The sequence below is a fragment of the Centroberyx affinis genome, unplaced genomic scaffold, assembly GCF_046629955.1.
Source record: "Centroberyx affinis isolate AG114_WGS23_722 - 3 ecotype Tasmania unplaced genomic scaffold, CSIRO-AGI_Caff_v1 ptg001213l_1, whole genome shotgun sequence".
Taxonomy (NCBI): domain Eukaryota; kingdom Metazoa; phylum Chordata; class Actinopteri; order Beryciformes; family Berycidae; genus Centroberyx; species Centroberyx affinis.
This window is the reverse complement of record NW_027279729.1, coordinates 45,109-71,551: the sequence shown is the minus strand read 5'-3', so window position 1 is coordinate 71,551 and position 26,443 is coordinate 45,109. Positions and strand designations below refer to the sequence as shown.

At 40.9% G+C, this 26,443-nt stretch overlaps 1 protein-coding gene across 1 annotated transcript in view; it reads right to left on the bottom strand.

The window, feature by feature from the left end:
* kitlga (kit ligand a) overlaps positions 1–25,484 on the bottom strand; it is a 30,055-nt gene extending 4,571 nt beyond the window's left edge. The window contains exons 1-8 of the mRNA XM_071524628.1: positions 25,209–25,484; positions 4,664–4,774; positions 3,378–3,434; positions 3,065–3,217; positions 2,672–2,852; positions 1,241–1,297; positions 374–474; positions 17–126 (exon numbers count right to left, since the gene is read on the bottom strand). Coding sequence (XP_071380729.1) covers positions 17–126; positions 374–474; positions 1,241–1,297; positions 2,672–2,852; positions 3,065–3,217; positions 3,378–3,434; positions 4,664–4,774; positions 25,209–25,223 — 785 coding nt within the window. The 5' untranslated portion in view covers positions 25,224–25,484. The remainder of the gene's footprint in view (positions 1–16; positions 127–373; positions 475–1,240; positions 1,298–2,671; positions 2,853–3,064; positions 3,218–3,377; positions 3,435–4,663; positions 4,775–25,208) is intronic.
* Positions 25,485–26,443: the final 959 nt, after the last annotated feature.

Genomic DNA, 26,443 nt, shown 5'->3' with positions numbered 1-26,443 from the left:
GAAAAAGACAGCTTACTTTTCCGATGTTTCAACATCTAGTGGAGGTGCAGTCCCTTCTGTTCCTGTGAAGAGTCCTCCTTCCCCAGGATCCTGTTCAAGAGCTTCCTGGTTCCTTCTTGATCTCATCTGTGTGGGTAGAAAGTCATACTTAACATCAGGGGAATCCCCTTACAGTTCACAATTCCAAATATAATCACCAAAATCCAACACAACATCTACAGAGATGAAAGAGCATCACAGATGAAGCTGTCATAAACGGCGTGGAACAAAGCACTATCCACAGACAATAAAAAAGGACTGTTAATAAACAATCATATTTCCTCAGTGTCTCAGGAAGTTACAGCTTAGTGCCAGGGGTCAAAGGTCAGCTCACCTTCCACACAAGCAGGAATACAATGGCTGCGACTGGAATGAACAGTAACGAGAGAAGGCTTCGCTCCACCACCTCAGGCAGGAGCCTCATAAGCTGCTTCCCTGGGAGAAAAAACAAGACAAAACTTGTTTAACTGCTTTTCTCTAAATTTATTTGACACAGGAATATTTGTTACATCTGTTTTCTGGACGCTGTGGCTTTGCCCCAAATAGTTGTAAGGTTGATGATTTAAGCTTATTCTAGTGTTGTACTCATTGCAAGTCGCCCTGAACAAGAACATCAGCTAAATGGCAAGTATGTAAATGTAGAGTTAGAATTATTAGCGTCTATCCATTCCTATCTATAAATTAAAAAATTAGTGTTGGTGTTGGTGAACTAACAGCGGACATGTAAAACACCAAGTACACCAAGTACACACAATGCTGCAAATACAAGTTTCTGAAGTAAAGCATTGAAATGGAGGCTGTGAGTGTGCAGACTTGTTAATGTTTTACATTTTTTCCCAGCTGTGCATGCTTTCAGATGCCATGTGCATTGTGGAGAAAATGCCCTTTTTGCATATTGCATACTATCCACCTCTAAGCCACAGCGCTTCTGCAGACTCTCAACAAAGCATTGTAAAGAAAAGCTTTTTGAGTCAAACGAGATTAGACATGAGTGTCATGAGTTTGTTCTTATGGGGAATTTGCCCTGCAGAGCGTCATTAATCAAGTGACAGTAGCTTCAGGGAAATGAGCTGATGTTCTCTAGAATGTGGCCAAATACTGTAGCAAGCAAAAACTTTCCTTTTTGACACACCAGCTGGGCTGGTTTTGCAACAGGATCACCAGCCTGACACTCAAGACGGACTGAGAAATACAAACTTACGTGATTCGCAGTTTCCCGGATCACAATCTGGTGCATTCTTGGAGGACGAGGGTGATTCTGGAAAAGAAGAAGAAGAGATTGGGTGATGGGTTCGGGGTTACGAGAGAAGAGAGGGCCAAGAAACAGGGGGAGAGATGAAAAAGGGGAAAGGGTGGAGCGTTAATGCCCGATGATGAAAACAGTTCATTGTCAGGTGCTAAAAAGTCACCTCACCGCCGCCTTTTTCCCCCTCAGACAAAAGAGCTGATCCGACCACTCTGGCAAAGAAAAGCCAAGCGCTTGGGAAGATTGGAAGATTGCTCTGTAATCAACACGTATACAAATGGGTTTCGGCCCTTTTCTTCCTTTCACATGCGCTACCTGGGGACATCTTCCCTCGCTCCTGTGACTCAGCGATGTCTCAATGGGCCGCCCAAACGCTGAGACCGTTTTAGTTTTTATCTTGCAAAGTTCTTGTGAAGAAATAATGGTTCCTGGAAAAAAAAAAGCATCTAAAACTGCCACAAGAGATCTGTCCTAAAAAGAAAAAGAGGCTGTTCACAATAGTCAAAAGGGTTGGCGGCAGTTTATAAGCAGAAGCGGGCTTGTGAGTGGAATGTTGCTGGTTTGAATATGAATATGAAGCAGGGTGACGCTGAAAAAGAGCAAACGTTGAGCAAATGTTCCCTGGATGAATAAAAAACGCAAAACAAAACACTGAATGTCTGGTTTGCAGCCATTCAGAGGATTGCGTTCTTCCTCTGGATTTAGAGAATCATGGACCGATATGAAGAATGTGACATCAACTCTGAAACTCAACATAACCCAATATTGAGATAGGATTAATGCTATTAGCTATCATAAGCCCTTTTCTTAAACTAGCAACATTTTAGAGGATGTAGTCGACTGGATTGTTGAAATACTGTGAACAATGAACATCAGGTAACATTTCTTTTCTAAAATGGACATGTGGCATTTTTGTAATGGAAACCTATTTAAAGTGATATTAAAATTTGTATGTAAAAACAGCTTAAATCACAAAGTGGGGCTGCAATAAAGAACATCTCATGCCCACTAATTGAGACACCGTAGATTCACACTATTTGCCCAAATGAACAGGAGGGGACAAAACGAAACTTACAGTAAAAGCGAAAAAGCGAGAACTTTTTCTTCACTTATCCGCTATAAAGTGATCACAGACCGTTCACTAGGTTGGTAAACATGAGCGAGCTGTGTGCAGTTTACTGACGTTACATTACAGGATTTCTGGGTATTTGACGTCTGCAAAAATTCAAACAGTTCCCTCTCGCTGCCATTCGGGGCCGCCAACGTGCAGAGTTGCCGAATACCACTTTAAACCCAGTGTAACATACGGTAACAGATTTTGCTCTGCTAACAACCCAGTGAGGCAGTAAATAAACACTGCACATACAATAACCGTTAAATATTCACCTGTTTTATACTGTCTTGTTGTTATTGCGTACGGTGTGGTGGGACAGGGAGGCGGATCACAGTCAGCTGAATCTTCTCTAAACTGTGCAGCTATAAGGAAGTCTTCCACAAAGTCAAAGTACCGCGCTGTCTGCCACCCCTCCGTTCTGTAGTGGCACTCAAAATCGTACATGGCCGGCTCCTGCAAATGCAAAACCACAGTTCATTCATAGAAAGTCATGTTTATGAATTTATGTATTTTCAAAGGTGCAGTTGAATGATTTTGAATTCAGTGAGGTGCGAAAGGATTAAAAACTTGCAAAAACTGGAAAAGTAGCCAACAAATTCCACAAAAACACATAAATTATCATTGTACACACTACAGTACAACCACAGTGATAGACATGAACTTACCACTGAGCCCATGTAGAGTCGCACCTCTTGGAGCATTTGCACGAAAATGCTAATATCTTTTCTGTTGGATGAAATGTTCCCAAACTTATGTGCTAAATCTTTTAAACTCTCCTCCAAGTAGAAAACATTTAACTTTACCCAACACATTCCACCCTAGAATAAAAAAACGAATAGAGATACAACATAAACTTAGAGTTAGCATAAGGGATGATTATGGAAAATACATAATGTAATAGATTTACAAAAGAAACAATTATCACTACACTATAATTTGCTCCATAAATAACTGTAGGCGGTTATCAGGTTGTCTCACCTCTTCTTTTGGAACGTACTGCACAGGAATTTTATAGTCTTTAGGAATATTTTGTCTCTGTAAAAGAAAGAAAGGAGCATAAAAACATAAACATTAATAGGAAATTAATATGTCCTAAACAGATATCATAGTAATATGATATATTGGCTTGACTCTTGAATAAAAGAAAGAGTATATTTTGTTGCTATACAATAAGTAAACAATGAGCCAATCCAAATCTAGCCGTAATTTAAACAATATTTCAACAATTTCAACAACAATTCAACAATATTTAAATAATAATAGTAATTGATATTCTAGGAAACATGGGAACAAAAACACTTTCAGTTGCAAAGACAAAAAGCTGGTTTTCTATTCTCTCCTTTCTTATCTTTTATTTCTTATATCTGTTTGCACAATTATACCATTAAGCTTTTTTCCTCTAGGTTGGTTGTACATATCATATTTGGTAATAAAGGGGTTGGCGTCAGGCTTTTTTAAAGGGTAGCAATTATGAGATTATCTACCCTCGGTGAGGTGAATGCAAAATAATATGCTAAAAATACATGTGCTGCAGTGGACAAAGCTTATTTTTTGACTTGATTCAGTAGCGACAACCACATGGTCATTATTCTGTGACCTGCTGTGAATGAAAATGTTGAAGTAGCCCAGCTTCAGCCACAGCACTGCTAGGTGTGTGACTATCTTAACCATGTTGACCACCATTTCAAAGGGCTGGTCACTTGAGTTTGCAAGCAGAAGGTTCAAAGATAGCTGATATATATATTTTTGCCAAAGCAATCCGGGATTTCACAGTGTGGTCCCACTGATGATGGAACAGTCTCAGATAAAAATGCTCAGTCTAAGCCAAATATGAATGCTGGGGTGTTTCCTTGCTCTTGGGCTGACAGGTCTTTCTGGAATGTCAGGCAATTGATTTGACTGACAGTTAAGAAAAGATCAAAGCAAACAAACATCCAGTTGCGCTAAATCAGATATAAATGGATGGATAGATGGACAGACAGAGAGAGAGGGACAAACGATGATGAGAGCTGACAGTATGTGATAGAAGGAGTTTGAAAGCAGGAGTTTGAAATGTGTTTTCAAGATGCGACTTATTTGCTTGCACTTGTACTTGAACTGTATTTTGAGTGATGCTGGGGTCTGATGATTGTAAAGAGATTATTTTGCAGAGCTTCATCCTACGCCGTCGGGAATCAACGGGGATGCCCATAACCAACCCCGACCCCCAATCAACTTCGCTTTAATTTGTTAAAACATGCAGGAATTTTCAATAATGTTCTTACCAAAACAGAGAGTCTAGAGATGTCATCTGTCACTGGGTTGACGTCAAATTCACTTGAATGTACTCCAAGCGTGATGCACAGCAGTAAATGGACACAGACGCGTATCCAAATCTGCAAGTCAAGAGAGGCAAACACAAAACGGACGGACAATTAGAGTCACATTCTCAACTGCAGGGCACTTCTCACAATGAAGGACGACATTTCCATTTAGGGTGTTCTGGTTCTGTAGAGAATTACAAACTCTTTAAAAAAGCACACTAACATCTCTTATCAGGACAGTATTCTTACAACAGTGGTGAAGGTCTTTTACACTGTTTAAGTTAGAGTTCGTTTGCACATCTAAAAATGATAAAACACAGAAATAACCGAGAAAAACTAACAGATTGTGCAGGTGACACTAATATATACACCACTATAGAACCAACAAGTTTGTAAAAACATTTGAGCCCAGAAATCATCAAGATGACCAACAGTTGACAACTATTAGCCTTCCCAGCTCATTGGACATAACTGACTGGCATTATATGCACACTACAGCCTCTTTTGCTGTCTAATTCAGCCATAAACCATGAGACGCCGTGGTTTACAGTGATTTTAGAACTGCTAAAAGGTGCTGGTATGACACAAAGTGGAGTGGGGCAATCTGTGGCTTATTGCTTATAAAACAGTGGTAACACACCATTGTATTAAAAAGAAACCCTCATATGTTCAATAAACCTTTCATTTTTAATCAACAAAGTTTTATTTTGTAATAACAGTTATTCTTATTATTCACCAAGCATTATTGTTCTTGAATAGGAGCTAAACAAAGTGGTTGCTAAGAGACACATAAGTATAGGTATGAGCGATGATTTTCGCTTAGCGTATTCATATTTGAATGAACTGTTATGTGGTCACATGTGTTTTAAAGCAGCTTTGACTCAGCCAATCAGAGCTGAGGACCAGAACTATCCGTTTGATAGTTGGTTGCCATGGAAGCGTAATGCATTCACTTATTTTTTTATTTTGCTTTTTACAAATACAACTGGATTAAACTAAACAGGCGGGACACGTTTGCTTCCATGAAATCGAGCTCTCAAGTAGGAATGAGAGCTTCTCTTGGGATTTTGAGATATCTCATTAATTTAGAAAAACAGAGCAGAATTATTTTTTTTCCATGAAAACTTTTCTCAGAATTCTGAGATAATTATCTCGTTAATTCAGAAAAACAGGGCAATTTTTTTTTTCTCAAGTGAATGCATTACGCTTCTGTAGGTTGCAGCTCAGGCCTTGGGTCGTCAAACCTCCTGTCTCCTTCTCTCTGCCTAATGGAGCTTCATTGGCTTACATTAATGGCTGCCATACCTCTGGCTGACCTCCAACCTCTCCTCTGTGCCAATCTGAGCACGTTATGCAACCCTAACCCTCACCCTCACCCTAACTCTTAACTCTAACCCGCACTTCTCCTCTTAGAGAAGATTAGACCCAGCTCAAAACAATTCAACAACCCTGACAGTGAAGCTCCCTCCTGTCGGATAAAACTCCACAGAATTTCACAACCAGGAGCCAGCATGAGGGATGATGGGCCGTCTCTAATCTTCATACACTTCAACTTCAACACATCAACAGGGGTTTCCTTTAACTTTCATTTATCCAGGTAAGGTTTTGCTGACCATGCATGCTCTTTGGCATCAACTCCCTGCCTTTTCATTCCTTCATACAGACAGACACATTCATACTCAGTCAGCTACAACTAGTGTCTTCTTCTGCCTTATTGAAGGGCAACTCCAACCCTAATTTCTCTCTGAGGGAGACATCAAATCGGTTCAGACCTTCCTGTCACAATGCCGCTTCTCTAATCTTTCAGGCGACCTCACGTTCCTCCTGTTGCTACTTGTCTGTCAAACGGAACCACAACAGGAAGCGAGTGGAACAAAGATCCATCAGCGGCAGGAAAGGCCGAAGGAAAAGCACCATGTAAAGGGGCAGATGGGATTTAATTGAATTCCGCCTTGCTTCTTCTGCTTATCAAAGCTAATCATCTTTTATATGGCAAGGGTTCTGCATGTTGGACACAGGAATGAACAGCAAACAATGCCTTGTTTTAAAGGAGATGTAGGCCATGTAGTCCAGTAGGGACAGTAGTTATGACTTGTGACCCATGATGAGAAAGAAACTTTATTATGGGCAAAATACCATTTAGTGTGTAGACAAAACTTGGGAAAATAATTTTGTATGAACAGGGGCTGAGACTTGAGATGAAACTGACTAAATTTCCTCAAATATAACAGTATTCGTTAGGCAATAGTAACGACACTAACTACTAACTTAAACGTTTTCTTCCAGCAACCAGAATAGGTGTCACTTCTCTTCAAATGGTGTCTACAGGTCTATTCACATAGGACTTGCATTATGTGGGGACCTAAAGTAATTCATGAATCACCTCTCCACCTCTGCATTTTGTGAAAGTCATTTGCATGGGATAATGAAATTCGCTGAAATCGACGTTGCCCCAGATACAATTGTACAAGGTCAGGATTTTCCAATTTGTCACCTCCTGATTTAGCAAAGCTTGAAGTTTGCAACGAAAAAACTTTCCTCCATAGATTCAACTCCATTTTTCTTGAAAGCAAATTACAGCTGAAATTAGTATTATTAATTATTGATGATTATGATTAGTATTATCAGTTTGACCTCTGTCCTCACCAAAGCACACTAGGTAATCTGCGCTGGAATTCACACAGGATTAAAATCACTGAGGTTCTTGGCAATTATTTTTAAAAAACTAGAGGTGCCAAGGTAACATCAGACGTGTGTGAACAGAGTTTATGTTACATCAGAATAAATGAGAATTATTTGCATATTGCTGTACCATGCCTAAACTGATCAAAGCCTAAACTGGCCTGAACTGCCGGTTCATTTCACCACATCTGGAATTGTGAAATGTCAGATGGAACTGCATGGCAACCCTGCAGAAACTCATGTGATTTCAACCATGTGATTTGACACTGTTTGAATTAGACAGTATCGCCTAACATCATTGCACGTGAGTCTTGTTCCATGAGTCCTCAGAATTTAAAGCTACTGCCCACTCAGTGATAATTTGTTTCCATGAGCGCTTGCAATGGATGCAAAAGGATGCAATGAAACTTCTGGGGAGAACGAAGCAGGTATAGACACAAAATAGGCAAAGAAAAATAGAATAGAAATCCACTCTCTCAAAAAGATATCTTGATTGATTTTAAACATGTAAAATAAATCAATCAAGATATCTTTTTGAGAGAGCGGATATCCCGTTTTTTGGTTCTTGAATTAATTTGAAATCGACACAGCAGAGGTTATTTTATGTTTATATTTTCTTACCCAGCGTATGGACATTCTTAGTCACTTATCTCATAGACTAAATTAGGTCAATATGCTTGTTTCTAATATGCTCTGTCTCTAGGGGCAGGGGTGGACTATTTATAAAAAGGCCACTGGACAATTTCATAATCTGGCTCCAAGAAAGTTACCACTACTTGCCAGAGATGCAGATGCTCTGTGTGAGGCAATCTCTGTCTGTTTCCCTTTGTCTCATAGCTTTATGGAAACTCCTTTGGATAAATTTGGTTTCATTGATGGTAGTTTCACTCAACAGAAGCTCACTGACACTGACACTGTGCCCTGTTTAACTAGTTTAATAAGATAATAACACAGTAGTCATGCCTTGATATATGGCCTTGTAAACTGACAGAGTGACAGGCTGAGGGAGAGAAACAGGCTCTGCCTGCCTGCGCAAAAGAAGCCGGCGACTGCTAATACCTTCATCAACATCAAACAAATCTCGTAAATTTTGAAATGCCATCCCTCCCAGAATAACAGGGAGAATCCTGGAGTCACCCCCCTTACTCTGCTCTCACTGGCTGCATGAGATTTCTGGCCAAAATTAGATCAGTGAAGGAAATACCAATTTGATTTGTGCAAAATCCATTTTGGATCGGCTCCTGTCATCTTGACACAGCCCAAACCAGCATGGACAAGCGTTTTCAGTCAGTTTTCAGTGTGTGTGTGTGTGTGTGTGGGAGGGTGAACATTATACATGCTGAGCCACATTGTCATACATTTGTCTCATTTACTAAAATCAAATAAGCAGTAAATGACACAAATATTTGACAATGTGGCTCAGCATGTATAATGCTCACACACACACACACGCGCACACACACACACACACACACACACACACACACACACACACACACACACACACACACACGTGCACACATCCCAATTAGGATGTTTCCATCAGCATGTGCTTCCTCCAACATGCAGGTGTAAACATTTGCCTTTCCCCCCAGAGGGAAACACAGCCTGTTAAAGTTAACATGTACTGTATATCTGTACACATTGTCATGTTGAAAGCAGAGCAGCTAGGTTGCACACACACACACACACACACACACACACACACGCACACATACATACATCTCACTGACTCAAAGTTGTCATAATATAATTGGTCAATATTTGCTGTTAAATGTATGCGTGGTATGTGTCACAGTTGCATCCTGTATAATTTACAGTCATTCCATATTCCATGTCCTTTAGCAGAGTAAACAGGGCCAAGTGAACAGAGAATATGCACAGCAGGACGTGATGTCTGAGTGATGAAAGCCATATGGTTCTGCTGTTTCTGTCCAGGATCTTTATGAGACAGATTCGCTGCCCATGAAACAAACCAGCTGCAGGGGCCAAAAGCATGTTTGTTCAACTGTCAGAGGGGCCACAGGTCCCGCGTCGCCCGGTGGAGGTTAGAGGTTCAATTCCCACCGGAGCCATCCCATGCTATGAGCCTACGACAGCCATGTCGTAGCTTGTTATGGCGCTGCTACCGGCTCATCAACATCAGATACATCAAACAGCTTGGCTCAAGAGTTCAAAAGGGCAAGCAACAATTTTTTTACAAGATGTTTTTACCTCTGCCGAGGTGGTTGTGTTTTTGCCCGTGTTAGAGTGTTTGTCTGTCTGTCGGCCATAAAATTTGATAGACAGATCGGCCTTGGACCGTTTGGTGATCTGGATCTGGGATTTCCGCCATCAGATGATCATCGTTTATCGTTTCTTTAGCCATAGCTATGAAACGAACACAGATAGAGACTTGATTCCCAATCCTAAGTGGACGTTTGCGGAGTCAAGAAAACTTCAAATGTAAGTGATATGAATGATGGCTTTAGGTGTGTGACAGCAAGTTGGAGAATGGTTCAGCGTTCAGGCGGAGGCTTGCTCTCTTCAAGTTTCTTCTAGTTTTCTCTTACGATGTTATGAAATGCATGGACGGAAATTTCATGGGCAATCGTTCTCCTGTGCGTGTTGTTTCAATGTAAATTTATAGGGCCAAGAGTCCATTCTTAATGTAAGTGTGATGGGACATAACATTTTCTTTTAACCATCTCAGTCAATGAAATTTGATGATGTCACAGGATTTCATTCGTCCTTGAGAACAGAAACAAAAAAGCTTCAGAATATGTAGGAAATCAATATCAGCAGAATCGTCCCCTGAAAATAAACTAACCTATAAAGGGGAAGAAGGCCGCTTCACGAAATGGATGAACTCATTTCAACTGTATTCATTAAAATAACACATTATCACAGGATGTTTGGCTTGTTTGCTCCACTGTAAGGAGAGAAGGAAAGTATTTTCCTCAATAAAAAAAAAAAACCCTCTTAGCTTAACATGACCTATGCCATTTTCTGGACGCTTTTATCCGAAGCACTTTGTATTTTGTTTTAGCGTGGGCTGTGTTAGAGCTACACAACACCACCAATCATGACCTGGTGATTAATGGATCATCCAGACATACGAAAGATGCTGAAATGTGTTTCTGCTGACCAATATGCTGCATCTCAGGACTTAGCCAAAGCTCCCTCATTATTCATTTCATTCCCCCAGAAAAAACAAAACTTCAGCAACAACAACAGAATGTTGGCTGGACCGACAGAACAAAACAAACTCTGGGATTGCTCTGTAATCTTTTTCATCATCACTAATCACAGTTTTAAAGCTACACTAACCTCCACCAACGCTGAACAGCTCTCCAACTTGCTTTTACACCCAAAGACGTCATTCTTGTCGGTTAAGCTTTAAATTAAATTGATTTCTTGACCCTGCAGACATCCCCTTAGGATTTGGAATCAAGTCTCTATCTGTCAGTTTCATAGTTTTGGCTACAGTCCGATAATCGTCTAATGGCGGAACTCCCAGATCCAGTTCATATATTTATGGGATATCCTGATGACAAACGGACAACCTAACAGGGGCGAAAACATCACCTCTTCTTGTGGCTGATTTGGACTGAGCTCTACAGTAGGAGTTGGGGTTGGATTTGATGCCCTCCTCTTCAATCTCTTTGCTAGCCAGACATGCAGCAGACATTAGCTAATGCTGTTTTTCCGGAGAAACTTTAGAGTCACCAAGAACAGGTCTACCTCCCTGGATTTCAATAATCACAAAGACACAAACCTTTAGCCATCGCTGTATTGATTTGTCTGTACCAGTTCTGTTGGACTTTCTAAGCAACCTAGCTAAAACTCTCTTCTAGCCACAGTGGCAAGGCAACACCTATCTTCTGTGTCTGAAGTGAAAAACCTGTAAAGGGACTTAGTTACAGGACCTTTTCCCCAACCTGTCTCTCTGATGCTGAATGCCAAACTGACTGATAACAGTCTCGTTGCCATCACTGTTGTGTTGCTTCTACACAGAGCGGCAACTCTATCTATCTGATTATTGTCCTAATTTCATCAGCTAAAGCGTTGCATGTAAATCATCATGATCTGGGCAACGGGTTATATAACATTTAGTTAGTAACCATAAAACTGAAAATACTAATATTGCACTTGGCTGTTATATGTGTGGACATGTAATTTATTTTAACCAAATCACCAGAAACAGTCTGGATTTACATGATGGCTATATGCTAAATAATCATATTAGTATAGTATGTATAGTATCAACCACGATACATATTACGTCAAATATTGATGTAATGTGCTGGTCTGGCAGACTCGTGAAATAAGAACCAATGAATTGCTGCCTGTTTTGCCAATCGCTGGTGAAACATGAACAAATCTCTGATGAATGGCTTCACAGTCAGATAAAAATGGGCAAATAAAAAGCGCTGTTTTACAGTGATAGCCCGAACTTGGCTGAGAAGCTCTACCTCCCTTTCTCAGGCCTCTTAACACATACTTAGATTAAAAAAAAACATAGTTTATAAAAAATAAACAACATGTTGGAAATATGATAACCTGGAAATCCAACCACCGCTGATGGAGCAATATCAGCAGCAGATAAAAGCTTTGCACGTCTGAAAAACAAGAGCAAAACTTCTCACCCTCCCCTAATTCCACATAATCCTGTGCAAATACATCATTGTGTCAGCTTGGCGTTGGTGCAGGCTCCGCCCACAGCAGGGAAGCAACATCAATGAAACCTCTATTAAAGAAACCGCAGTGTGATGTTGGGGATTGCGGTTGCCCAAAGGTTAGATAAGTTATCTTCTAACTCAAACACTGGCAGTTAAAATCCCGCTGTGTGGGAAACGTCCATCAACAGCTGCTGGTTAGCCGCCCTGGAGCAAGGCACTTAACTGCTCAATGGCCAATTGTACTGTACTGTACTGGGCAGCTTCCAGGTGTTGATGTTCAGGGTGTTGCTGAGAAAGAGTATGTGTGCTCAGCAAACCTTCCATGGCTGATTAAAGAATTTTTTAAAACGTTCACAAACATGTTCTGAGTGCTGTACCACCCTGTAACTGTTGATGTATTATTGTATTACTTTAGCGTATACTGTATATTACTGTACTAGATACGGCCTGTGTACTGTGGCGATACTTGAACTTGGAGTTTTCATCAATAACGTCTTTGTTTAACTGCACTTCAACTCAGGTAAGAGGTATTGGCACAACGCTGGGTATCGGTATTTGATCTCTCAAACTTGATAGAATCAAGGAAACACTTTTCCTAATTCACAATATCTACATTACTGCTCTGCATAATGCACATATGCAAATAGGTTTTATGAAAGTCAGAGTACTCTTGTATCCAAAAAGTACAGTAACTGTAGTACCTGTAACTAATGTACTGTATTGTTATTTCTCTCTTAGCTCTTGCATTATATGAAAATGGACATATTAATATCAAATATCAATGTTGTGGTTGTGTTTTAAACCTGTTGTGCTTTTGTCACTTTTGCCATGAGTGTGGTATGAAAACAGTAGACCTCCCTAAGCCTTGCAATACATTTCATGTGAGTACTTTTTCAGCTCAGAGTTAAAAAAAATATTTTGCGTGCCCGTTCATACCAATTTCTTTAACTTTGTACTTAAGAATCCCAAAGAAAGCATCTCAACTGATTAAAGTGTTATGTAATACTGTAGGCAGAAGCATATACACTGTACTGTGATGAAATGCAAAATAGAATAATAATTTCCATCTTATCAGAGAGAGAGGTCTTGCTAAAACAAATAATAGTTGGGGAAATATCTCCTTTAAGTAAAAGCACTGTATAAACAAACTGATCTCATTTCCTCATGTGATAAAACTGTAAATCTACTGGAAGGCGACTGGGGCCAAACGTAGCAATAAACGACAGGCTTTGGCGAGGAAAGCAAGATGAATTCAATTAATTCACGAATTTGAATGTTGACCTCACACTCTCTAAGAGACCGTCAAGACCGTACAGCCTTCAGTGGATCTCAAAGTGACAGAGAAAGCCAATCACACAGCTCTGCTATTGGAGCTGAACAATTAATCTGAAAAAATCTAAATCTCAGCATCACAGAGGCTCCAATTAACTATTTCAGAGAGAGGGGCGTCCAAAATGGATTTCTGAACTGCGGGCTGCGGGTAATCTTTTGTCCACGAATCAAAACCCTTCATCATACTCAGACTAAATCCTGCAAACTGACATCTATTTTTTGTTTTAACAAAATCACATTTCTTTAAACAATTTTAAAGTTCTAAAAAAATGATGACAAGATGTCAATTTTCTGTCAAATAATCGCAATTAGATTTATGCTATAATCAAATTCAGTCATTCCTCCCAATGTAATGAAAATGGTCCCCGTGGTTTTTAATCTTAATGCATTTTAATCTGCATCAATAATGCATTTTTATCCGGGACACATTTTGAACATTACCATCTCTATGATCACTTTCCTGCACTTTCCAACTGAACTCCAGACCAAAAGAGACGGACGACCTCATCCAACCAGGCCCCACTCTGCAGACTAAAGCCCTCTTGAGCATCGTTGCCGGGTGCATTACGGCTCTCCAGGTCTGCTCTCCTGCATCACGCTGATGATGAGGATGATTACCCCCCGTCTCATTTTCCACCGCCACTTTGAACCCGAGGCATCATTAGCTGAACAGGCTCTCCAGATCCCCGGGCCTCGTGCTCCTCTTCAACACATAATCTCATAAGAGAGCAGAGCAGAGCAGAGCAGGACCTCGCATGACATTAGTCCACCATAGCAACATTCGGCTTGTTTTGTCAGAGGGAGAGATTTTTTTTTTCCTAATCTCTTGCCTAGATCATTGTTTTGACTTTGCCCATGTGATATTAGTTCCCATGTTTCATAATGAGGATTAAAATAGGCCAGATGACAGATAAAAGCTGTTCAAAGAAAAGACCAGGCTGCTGCTGCTGTCCAGCTGTCCTGTCACACTGGGCCTGGTCCGGGGTTTAGGCTGAGCTAAGAGTTGGCCCAGGGCTAGTTAAGACCAGGGTGAGAAACTAACTCTTCTCTGAGGGAATGTTTTTCCCCGTTCATCTGATTTTTGTGTGCATTTTGGTCCTTTTCATTAGCAAGTAAACGCTCAATTTGCTTCACTAAGACAGAGGACGGTGCTGTTTTCCCCTCTCTATCTCCAACCAGTCCTTCTTCCATCCCTCCATTGCTGAGTTTTTGATGGTATTGGTTGTTTTATGTTTTGTTGCTGCAGTGGTTTGTGTTGGTCAGTATTTCGTTCTGCTGGCTGCACGGCTCCGACATTTTCTCCTGCTTCGGGCTGCGTGCTCGGTTGCTTTCTGATCAAACATGCAACATTTTTCTCAGCCAGAATGCACTGGAAAAATTCTCCCATCAAAGACTCTCACAAATCACCTACAGGGTTAAATGCAGGGTTCAATGCAAAACAAAGTACTGATAATATCCGACCCTGGTTTAGTCCCTTTGCACACTGTATCAGGCCAGGGCTACGTTCAAGAATTCAAGTAATTAAGTCTCTTAAACCTCAAAACTCAGCACTCCAGCCAGCTCAGAGCCCAGAGCAGAGCTGTCCTGGGCTTCAGTCTGGGTAATGTGCCAGAGGGAAACCTTAGTTATCGCAGTGATAAGAGCCTAGTTGGCGCCATGGTGAAGTAGGTTGTTAAATATTGTTAGCTTTGGGCTAGGTGCAGCGAACAGGGGCAAAGCAAGGTCTATGATGACCCAGGCTCAATGTCTTCATTGTTCAATGAGGTCAGGAGAACATAACATCACTGTCATGCTATAGTCAGGCAGTCTTATCTCAAGGATGAAAACCATAAAGATATGTGACGGCAATAACGACTGTGGCAGTATTTATCTCATTAAAAAGCAGCATATGTCTTGTGGGGCCTGTTCAGTGTTCTCTGTGCAGAACATCCATGTCTAGGTCAAGCCACAGTCATGGCTTTGTATGATAAAGGCGGAAAGAATGGACATTTTATGCTTTATCTTTATACAACAGCTTGTATTCAATCAGATGCTACTGGGAGCAAGCTCACAATTATTACTATGTATTCTAATATAAAAATGTGACTCGTTAGATTTACTTTCTGGCCAAGCAACAATACAACAAAACAGCGAGGCAGAAGAGGCCAAAATGAACTGTGTACTCCCTTGACAGCAAACAGGAAGCGCGATAGATTCTCACAGTCTAGTAAGCGACCGGGTTCCACTTTATTCTTGTGTAAATCACATTAGCATCTGAAAATATTCCGTCTGCTACCGGCTGCTCAGGTGCACTTACTGAGGTTAGCGCTAACAAAATAAATTAGAGGAGCCAGACCGTTACTCAAAGTCATATTGAATTGAACTGAGGAGTGTGCAGGATAGAGTGAGAAGTGCTTGTGTCTGAATATAGCATGCTTCAGTATGTTTTTCCTCTGGATGAACAAGGTGATTACAAAGCATTATAAAAGCATAAATACAATATAAAGATACAATATACCTGTCAAATGCATCCTTATAAACCCGTCAAATGTCTTCAATTTCAAACTGACCAATGAGCTACTGTATGCATTTTAAACAGGTGGCTTACTTCAACTGGAAAACATTAACATGAATTCAAGACATTTGTGAATATATACAAGGCTTGAGACAACAACATACCAATTATTAGGCCGTTCTTCAGGGTTTTGAACAATATTTCCTTCAATTGAACTTGCTAGCTGCTAACAAATTGCCAAATGCAATGCTGTTTTCATACTGGAGCAACAGGTAAACTAATCATGTGTTTGGGTTTGTGTGGCCTTTGAGAAAATGAGAAACCCCCCCCCCACAATATTGTGAATAAAATAGCAAATAGCTAACAAAAAATTTAAACCCTTTCCTTTAAAGCAAGATATTGATAAATGCATTACCATTCAATTAAAGAGTAACTAAACCCCACCCAAATTTGTGGGACATCTAATGATGAAACGTAGGGTACTGCACTGGCATCTGCTATTGGCTGGTCTTTGGTGCCAGGTGATGTCACCTCCTATAGAGTACAACAGGTGGTGACATCACCTGGCACCAAAGACCAGCCAATAGCAGATGCAGTATATGGCTCCTAAACATGGGGTTTATGTAAATTTTCAGATGTGTTTAAAGTTTAAAACTTGGAGTGAAATACGCTTATATTTTGAGATTCCATCTACACTTACCTACCCATAATTTACCCAAATAAGTTGCTGACTGTATCTTTAAAGGACACATATGGACTTGATAGGAGGCTACTGATGGCTACTGAGGCTACAGTTTGGAAGGGGAGGATGAAGATGAAATGCATTTGGAGTTAGTATTCTCTCTCCCTGTTGTTTTCTTTGGACAGGAAAAGCGTGATTTTAATATTCCCTTACAGTCCCTTTAGATAGCCACATCACTTACCAAGTCAATAAATAACTGCTTGAGGACGGCCCTGGTTAATATGCAGCAACTGAAGAAAGGGAATTTGGCTTGGACAACAAGGAAGTGTGTTCAGTTGTGCAACTGTGCTGGGTTTTTTTTTTTCTCTTACAGATGTAGTGCCAAGTTTGTCCCCTGCAAAATAAAGACATCTCTTTCCTGGTTACTCACAGCCCGGCTAAATACCAGCCTTATATAACTTGCTCCACTGCAAACCTCAACCCTCGGCTGACTTGGTGGCTCAGTGTACATGCCATGTAAACGCAACGGCCCGGGTTCGAATCCGGCCCAGGACCTTTGTCGCACGTCATCCCCCTCTCTCTCCCAGTCTTTCCTGCCTCTCTCTACTTTCAGCTGTATAATAAAAACCTTAAGGTGCACAAAGGTGGCGCTCCAAATCAAAGAAGCTGCTACTCTGTAAGAGGATATCAAGTGTTTTTTTTTGAGCCTTTGAAGTTTTGATCTCATAATTTATCCCTGAATGCATCTATGACGGTGTGGTTTATTATGGCTGGCTCCCTGATGTTAGCAAGCTCTTGGGAATTAATTGTGGACCACTTATGCAAATCTGACTCATGTACTATGTTGTCTGCTTTGATCACACCAGGCGCAACAACAGTGCTGATGATCAACAAAACAAATGAGCCTAGCGCTGAAAAAAAAAAGCCTAAAAAAAAAAAAAGAAAGTTATAAAACCATGATCCTGAGTATGTAAACCAATTTACATTATTAAACAAACCATTCAAGAGTGAAAAAGAAAAGTTTACAACTATTTTTTTTTTTTTTTTTTTCACGATAGCAGCACAAAGTTTACTCACATTTCACCCACTACCACTGAAATATCCAAACTTGTACGTAAAAAAAAAAAAAGCTTGTTGTTTGGTTAAAGTGCCGTCAAACTGTTTGGGATTCAGTTCCAAGGAATCTTTTTGCCCCTGGAAAACAAAATGAATGCTTTTTTGTTTTTTGGGAAAAAATCTTAGGTGCATTTCCACTGCGATGTGGAAGGAGATTAAAAGAGTATCCATAGTGCGCTATTCAATTCAACCCAAAGTTTAGTAAAAAGCAACCTGGTCTTCATCCACATAATCCAGCAGACTATCAGAAGGTTTATATACTTTTTTTTCTTCACCAAAAATAACAAGGGTCAAACTCACAAGACGAGTCACGCCAAAACTGTGACAAAAATGTTTTCAAACAGATGAATGATGAATCTCAGAGGAAAGAATTCTGAGTAGAATGAGCGCCATTGTGAGCACTTGTATGGCAAATAAAAGAAATTCAAAGGATCCATATGCATGGATTTGAATTTGATTGGGAGAATGTGGTTATGACCGAGCCTACACACTGTAATGTTTGTTGATTAGAATACACAGTTTAGTTTTCAAACTGTGTTTAACTTGCACTTGGTCCTCAGTCTTCTGACACGTCCTCAGGGAGGACTTGATCATCTGATTTACCGTTTTGCAAATTGCATTTTCATAGGTAGATGTGCTATTGGGTAAGACGATTTCCACAAGATTGAAGCGAATCAAATCCATCTTTCATGCCCTCTATCTAGCATCGACTGCTATGTGTCACATATTGGCTTACTCTTTCTGGGTAAATATTCACTTAGGATGATGACTTTTTTGTGAAAATATCCAGGGGTTCTGCACGTGAAACGGATCTCAAGTTCCTGTTAATTATGCGAGTTTATAGCAGCGCGCCTTTAATGCAGAACTGGGGCACTTAATGCACAGCCACATGCATGGACCAGGAGCCTGCAGGCATATCTACAGTATAACTACAGCAGTGTGCTAGAGTGTGCTAATTTAATTAGATATTTCCGCGCTGAAGGAAAGGAATAATCCTTGGTTCAGTAGACATTTTGCCTCAGATGCCATCTTTCCTTCTACATTTCCAACTGTGCCTACACTTCATTTGATACAGCAGGCTAGTGGAATGGAGCTAAAGCGTGAAAACAAGTCAACTAGGCATTTTACTGAAAATCTCAGCAGCAATACAGCAAATTACCCATGACATAGAAGAAATTTATACAAAAATCTTGTTTCAAGTAAATGCATGTACGGATGGAAAATTAAGCCTCTTGGGGGATTTTAGATGTAAGGTTAGATTCTCATTTCAAGTGGCATCTACATTTTAGATTCCAGGCTTTAAGTTGATGCTGTTGCTTATCCAGAGTGACTTACAATCAGTGGAGCAGTAGAATAAGATTAAATTCCGACATCTCAAGTAACTTTGGATTATAAAGCGTGCAAAGGTTCAAGTCACAGCTCTGTTGACCATCATGTGTTTTAGAGTTTGTCCAATTGGTTTTGAAAGGCTTTCATAACACCGTGTGTGCCACAATTTTCTCAACCCTGTAAAGGAGCAGCGAGTCCTCCAACTGAAGTTTAAACATGAAAATCATCAAGACGGGGGGGTGTTACGAGGTTTTCACCATTTTCCATGTGACAACAGCGAAATATTCCCGTGTTCCCAGAACAATCATGTATGACAGAGAGAGAGAGGCACAAGAAAAAGCCCTAAGATAAATCCCCACTTTATGTGCACTTACTTCAAGCCCAAGTTCACAAGACAGAATTCAAGTCTGTTCTTGGAAATCAGCGGCGCACGCCATAAAAAACCCAGAGACAGTAGTTGTTACGGTAAGTATTTGTAATTGCCTTTTACAAGCCACAGATTGGTCTCACAAATCTATCACGGCGGCCTTTGGTTCACACCTCCTGCCAACCCGCAGAACAGACCCCCCGCCACGTTCCACAACCATCTGACAGCGAACCATCTGAAACCCTCGCTGCGCAGAGACAAGCCCGAACCCGGGTCTAATAAATGTTTGATCAAACCTAACCAGCCATTACAAGCTTGCATGCCAAGTTGAAAAAGGCTTCGAGGAATTCTTAACTGACAGACCTCAGCGTGCCGTGCTAAATGGTTTTTGAGATCTGAAAATATTTGTTTTAAACGCCCGGCGTGTCCTCATGTGAGCGTTCGGTTTTCCTGTCTGGCTCCCTTGGTACACTCTAAAAATAAGATCATGTGGTTTTGTAATGATTTCACACACACACATGCACACACACACACACACACACAGTCTTTTCTTGACACAGATGAGAAGCAGCCTACAGGATGAGTCTCATATTGTGACTTTACGGACATCAATCACCATTAACCACTTTGATGTGGGACAGCACACTGATGATGAATGTGCTGCTGCTGCTGCTGCTGGGGGAAAAGGACCATCACTCTTTTTTATCCTCCATCATGAGGGCCGGCTGCTGTGACAGAAACAGACCCTGTACCTCTCAAACTGTGTTTGCCTGGCTTCTTTTATGGATCCTGTGGGGTTTTACAGCACAAAATACACATTAACACCTGTCATATGGGGCGTATGGTTCCACAGGGGGACACAGCCCACATTTAAAACTGTTAATGACTGACTACAAAATTTAAACAAGCTACCTACTTTATAAAATATAAGTAACCTGCGTCCTGGGTGGGCACAAGCTTCGCAGACTGGATCCTCTGTGTTTTAATGGTATTTTAGGACAAACTTCAGCTAAAATTGATTCTAAAAATCTACGCCGCATCACCAGAGACCATCAACCATATCAGCAAGGTAAATGGAGCCACTCAGCTCCTACAGCATGCACTCTCTGGCTTATTTTTACACAGAAAACCCATCCTCACCAGTAAAGACCCATCTCATCCACTTCAGAAACTATTTAAAACTTCTACCACCACTACAAAGTGCTGTTGGGATGATATATAAACGACAGAACATCAGCCCTCTTTCCAAATTTAGCCTCCTATTTCACATCTTTCCAAACAGTTTGCAAGTCTGTGAGCATGCAGCCGATTACTGACAACTGTTGAGGCGGGAATAAAGATGACACGCATCATTTTGTTTCAGCTTCAGTTTCAAATCCCAGCCAGTTTTCAATTCAATCATCCTCTGAAGGTTCCTTGAGTTCCTGTCACTGTTTAACTGAGCGAGAACATGACTCTATACTAGAAACAATGTTATGAGAAACTGTCTTTACTCAAGCTTGTAGAAGTTCATTACGTGTTTAACTCACTGACCTCACAAGAAAATAAACCATAAAACCAAACTAAATAAAGTTTACTTTTATTAGTAGCATGCATCAGTGCAAATAGCACTGACACACACTAATGCTGCAGTGATGGATTTCCTCAATTAATTCAAAGTCAATAACATCCAGTAGAAAGATGTGCAACCAGGCGTCAGTGATGACTAATACATGAGTCACAGAGCCTGTTTGATATGCAATACTGACAAACCAACACTCTTCAAGCTGCCTGATGCATTTGCTGACAATACGAAAACATTGTAAAGAACAAAGACATACCCAGGAATGACATGGCCTTAACTACTGGCATCCCAGGAAATTGGCGGCAATAAACTTGGCGGCAAATACGTGTCATGTCTGGCAAGTGAAGTTCACTGTCTAGGTTACGACGCGACAGAAATAATTAACCTGAGAAATGTTAATCAGATCAAAACCGAGTCCGCCGGCTTCAACATTTTAAAATCCACTTACCATTTACTAATTAATTTAGCAATTGTGATTAGTGGAGGGCCATTTGCCTGAACCACACACAGCGTTACAGGACTGTTTTACTGCAATGATGCAGAACGGTTTGCAACTTTTCTCTGTATTTTGCTGCATGTTGTGTTGCTGTTCCTACTGTTGATGTGAAGTTACTGACAAAACAATGAAAAGGGCGAGCACTCATGAAGCTGGGTATTCTTTATCACGAACTTACAACATTTAGTCTTTCAAATTAAGATTAACTAATGTATTTAACTGTGATTAATGGAGAGTGTGAGCGCCCTCGCCCTCCCCTTGCCTACCTCCTGCATGGTTACGCAACATAATCGCTTCAATCTAATGATGTAGAACGGTCAGTGATTTTTCTTCCTATTTTTGCCTTTTTCCCGCTGCACCCTACTTCCAAATTCCCACTCTGGTTTTCACGAGCCACAGAAAACACTACACCCCCCCCCAAAAACAACAACTTAAAACAATGAATTATTGTGTGGAATTGTGTGAAAATAAAAGTGAAATTATGATCCATTTAACCCCCAGCGGTTCCAGCTCAGACTAATCCTCTCCTGAGTCCTCTGCTGCAGAAAGAGGCCAGAGACTGAAACAAACTGAACCTGCATTATCAGGGGTCGACCTATGGATTTACAGCCGTGTGACGCGACAGCTCCTCTGACCTGCCCATCTGTGAGCATCTCAATCATCTGGCCAGTTAAACTAGAGGAGGATGGAGCTGCTTAACCCGGGCAGCGCTCTAAATCAATACCCTCTGAGCTATTTATGGTGGTGGAAAAAAAAATAAAATATGTATATACCTGTCACACAATTTGCATTTGCTCACAGCCCGAAGTGTATGGTTTCTACCTGACCCCAAAGGGCAAACATATGAAGAGAAGACATCTCAGTCATAAATTTCACTAACCTGTCTTCACATACCTGGGGGGAGGGGGCCAGCCTATGACCTTTCTGTACCCCCCACCTCCCACCCACCCACTCACACACACACACACACACACACACACACACCACCACCACCACCCACGCTGTGTCCATCCCCCCCCCCCCAGACACTTCTTTGGCCTCCAAGCAGGGTGGAGGGTTGGAAGTGTGTTTCAGCACAGCAGGCATCAGAAAACTAGCGCTATCTACTGGCATGCTGGTGCCAAAATGTTCTGTGTAGGTTAAGACACCCCCCTCCCGCTCTCCCTCGCTCTCTCTCTCTCTCTCTCTCACACACACACACACACACACACACACACACACACACACAGACCTCGTGTCAGTCCCGCTAGACTGAGTTTTGACTCATGAGTCTCTTGGACAGTCTCATTCATCACAATAGGTTTTGGCTTTGCTCTGTTCAGAAACAGCATTTTAGATCCTAGTCATGCTGTATTAGAAAGAGACATACAGCTGAGAAATAATTTTTTGGATTGCCATTGTATTGATCTGTTTATCTGTTTCTAGCTGTTACAAAACCTACAATCATCTGAGAAGATGACAGTCCTGATCCCCTTATGGAAAAAGAGCTATACTAATCCTATAATGACTTTTAGACGGATACTATACAGATATCACAGCAAAACTTCAATATTCCTATAGGGAATATCATAATGTCACTATAAACTCACTATACCACAGACACACGATACCTCCCTATAGGAATACTACAGTATTACAGACTTCTTCTACTGTACCTTGACGAGAGCTGCAGGTGGAAACTGAAACGTTTTTTTAAACGACTTCCAGACTAGGCTATAATAAAAAATAAATCCCTTACATGTGTTTTACATGTGATTAGGCCTACAGCCCAAAGCACAGGAAGTGGAGGCCAAAGACCGCAAAATGATGAAAGGTAGCTGTAAATATTACCAGGCAATGCAAACATCACTTCATTAAAACGACATGAAGGAAACTGTAATAATGACAGTTAGGACGCTGCGCTGCAGAGATGCCCGCGCTTCCAACAGGAAACTTCAAAGGCTTTTTTTTTTTCTCCCAGATGCTCATGCACACACACGCAGATCCTCTTAATAATGAATATTAATACGCTCAATGTTCTTTCCTTCTTTTGTCAGTCTGACATGCTGACATGAGTAAACTGAGCAAAACATACAGATTGGCCAATAACCCGATATGCAAAGGCGCAGCTCTTCAGTCAAATAGCCTGTGGGATGTAAAGGAGGGTAAACCTGCCTGGATCCACTTTACCCGTTTTTCTATTTGCGTAGACACACGTTTTTAAGCAAATGTAAATCCATAGGCTATAGGGCAAATTCATTGTGCAGGATACTGAATAGGAAGTGTCATGCAAATCAGGTGAAGATAGGATCTTGTAAGGGAAAAAAAACACAAACCTCAAAAATAAATGAATGCTTTTCTGAAATTAGATACAGATTTTTTTTTTTGTGGATATTTGTCTTAAGCTGATCACTGATTGGAGTTCATACTATAGCTGTCCACCTTTTTATGTGCCACTACAGCATTGAATACCCGAGAATATGAGGTGGTGGAGGCACCTGCTCTTACAGGCAAAAAAAAAAAAAGTGTTTTATTTCGATGCTTAACGTGGATGAAAAATGCTTCAGTGAGCCGAAAAGATCAGTCTGGTCGTCATAATTTGCAGCATTTGAGCCAATCGAGTCACGGGCCACAGCGTTTGGTCTCGGGGCTTGCAGGCAGACAGACAGCCTTATCTAAGCAAAGCTCGCCCCGGCTCCACTAAGACCAACTGGGACAGCAGCCGGTGTCGCTGCACTATAGATCTTCAATAGCTATGACCTCCTGTCCAGCGCGAGGCAAACAGCCAGCAGTAAAATCAAAAGTTACTTACACGTTCAGAAAATTTCACTGATTGCACTGATTTCTGCTTTTATTCCCATAAGAGACTCTGTCCTCTTACACCAGGGTAACACTGAATTTGCCTCCTATAGATTGGTCAGCCTAGAAAAGTGAGTAAATTATTACTTCAAGTTGGTGATCATCATAAGGCAAACAGCCAGCAATATGTAAAAGAATCAATTAGGCTATACGTTCAGAAGAGCATTAATGTAGGCTATGCTTTTATTCCCATAATAAAGTTTCTTATGGGAATAAAAGCTGCAAACCCTGCCCGCGTGCTTAACTTCACTTAATTGACCTCCTAAGAGCGTGTGTCTGCCTGACAGTGTTGAACTCCTGTAGGAAGAGGTGCAGACAGAGTTTAGGTTGGACTCTCTCCCCGGTTAACTTCACCGTTGCATATCGCAACAAATAAAGAAATAAAACAATTAGCGCAACCGCGTTCTCAGAAGTGAATACTGAGAAGTGCCAGACTGGCGCCGTAAAAATAAACGTATTGATTTATGAGCCATTAAGCCTCTGCCCTGCGTGGACGGAATAAGGAAGACGAGGATGTAGGACAAGCTGCTTAAACTCCAGACAGGTGGAACATTTTGAAACACCGCAAGTTAAAGGAAAGCAAGTTTGCCACAAAGAGATCCGCAATTAGGCTTCTGTATACCCGCAATCCACGAATACAGCAGCTATAGGAAATATTTCCTCCGGTACACCCCGCTTTGATTCAGTTACAGCCTATTAATAATGACAACCTATCATGAATTTCTCTTTAATGGGTTATTTCTGTAGGCAATATGAAGGCTACTCACAGCCTAATAACCTTAATAAAGCCTAAAGCAAAACTGTTAAATGTTATAGAGCTTTACTTGTTTCCATATAAACCATTTATCAACGTCGGACTGCTCAACACAGTGGAATAATACTGTCCTGCGTCATGCCACAATGCAAAATGCTTTTAAAAGTGAAAGTACAGCAAAAATCACTTACTTTTGACTTCTTCATATGGAACGAGAGGAGTAAATCCAGTGTATGCGAAAGCCTATTTTATCTTACTTCTACGGGGAGGAAAGGGGTTGTCATCATCCCGTGTGCACATATCCAATGCCTAAGTCAGTAGTATCCAAGCAGGGGAGAAAAAGAAAAAGAAAAAGAAGAGGAGATAAACCTTTAAACCTTTGCAACCTGTAGGCTACTGGCGGGCGGCATCCACCAAATATCTAGTGAATGTTAGATCCAGAGACTGACGGGCTGACAGCGGCAGAGCGGGACTGCGGACTGAGGGAGGGAGTTGGAGACTCATCAGCAGGACAAGCCTTTATAATGATGCGTAAAAGCAGTCCAAGAGCCGCCCTCTGACGGGCTGCACACAGCATGAAGGAATTCACTCCGACACCAAACCACAACATCCAGGGTGTTGAAACGATAAGCAATAAAAGCAGGTTTAGACTTTTGCTGCGGTGGTTACTCAATACTGAGTTTGTACTTAATGTTTTTCACCTGTGGTATCGCTTAAATATTCCCATAATATCCCTATAGAGACCTATAGTGCGTCTGTGGTGCCCAGTAATGTGTTTATAGTCACCTTATGGTACTTCTCTTATAGTATCACTCATATTCCTATAAGGACTAATAGCTGTGGTACTCAATACTGAGTTTATATGGTGACCTTATGGTACTTAATGGGATTTTTAATCTCCTATAGTATCACTCATATTCCTATAGGGACTAATAGCTTTGTCTGTGGTACTCAATACTGAATTTATATGGTGACCATGGTACTTAATAGGATTATTTATTTATTTATTTTTTGTATTTTCTATAGTCTCTCTAATATGCCTATAGGGAGTTGCAGTGTTGTCTGTGGAACTCATTACTGAGTTTATAGGGACCTTGTGAGACTTAATGGGAGTTTTATTTGATCTCCTATAGTTTCACTAATATGCCTATAGGGAGTTACAGTCTGTGGTTCTCATTGCTGAGTTTATAGGGACCTTGTGGCACTTGGTATTCCCTGTGGTTATTATAGGGTTTTTTGTGGGGTATTTGTTTAACCTTACTTACTTTTTAACCCTACTTTCACAGCAGTAAAGGCAGCTGCCACACTTGCCATGGTGGCAACATCAAGTAAAACTCCTGTATTGGCTGTGACACGAGTCACAGTACAACTTAGGTACTAGGAATTTAGGTCCTATTCTTTATTGAGGCTCAGGCTGTTGCAGGTT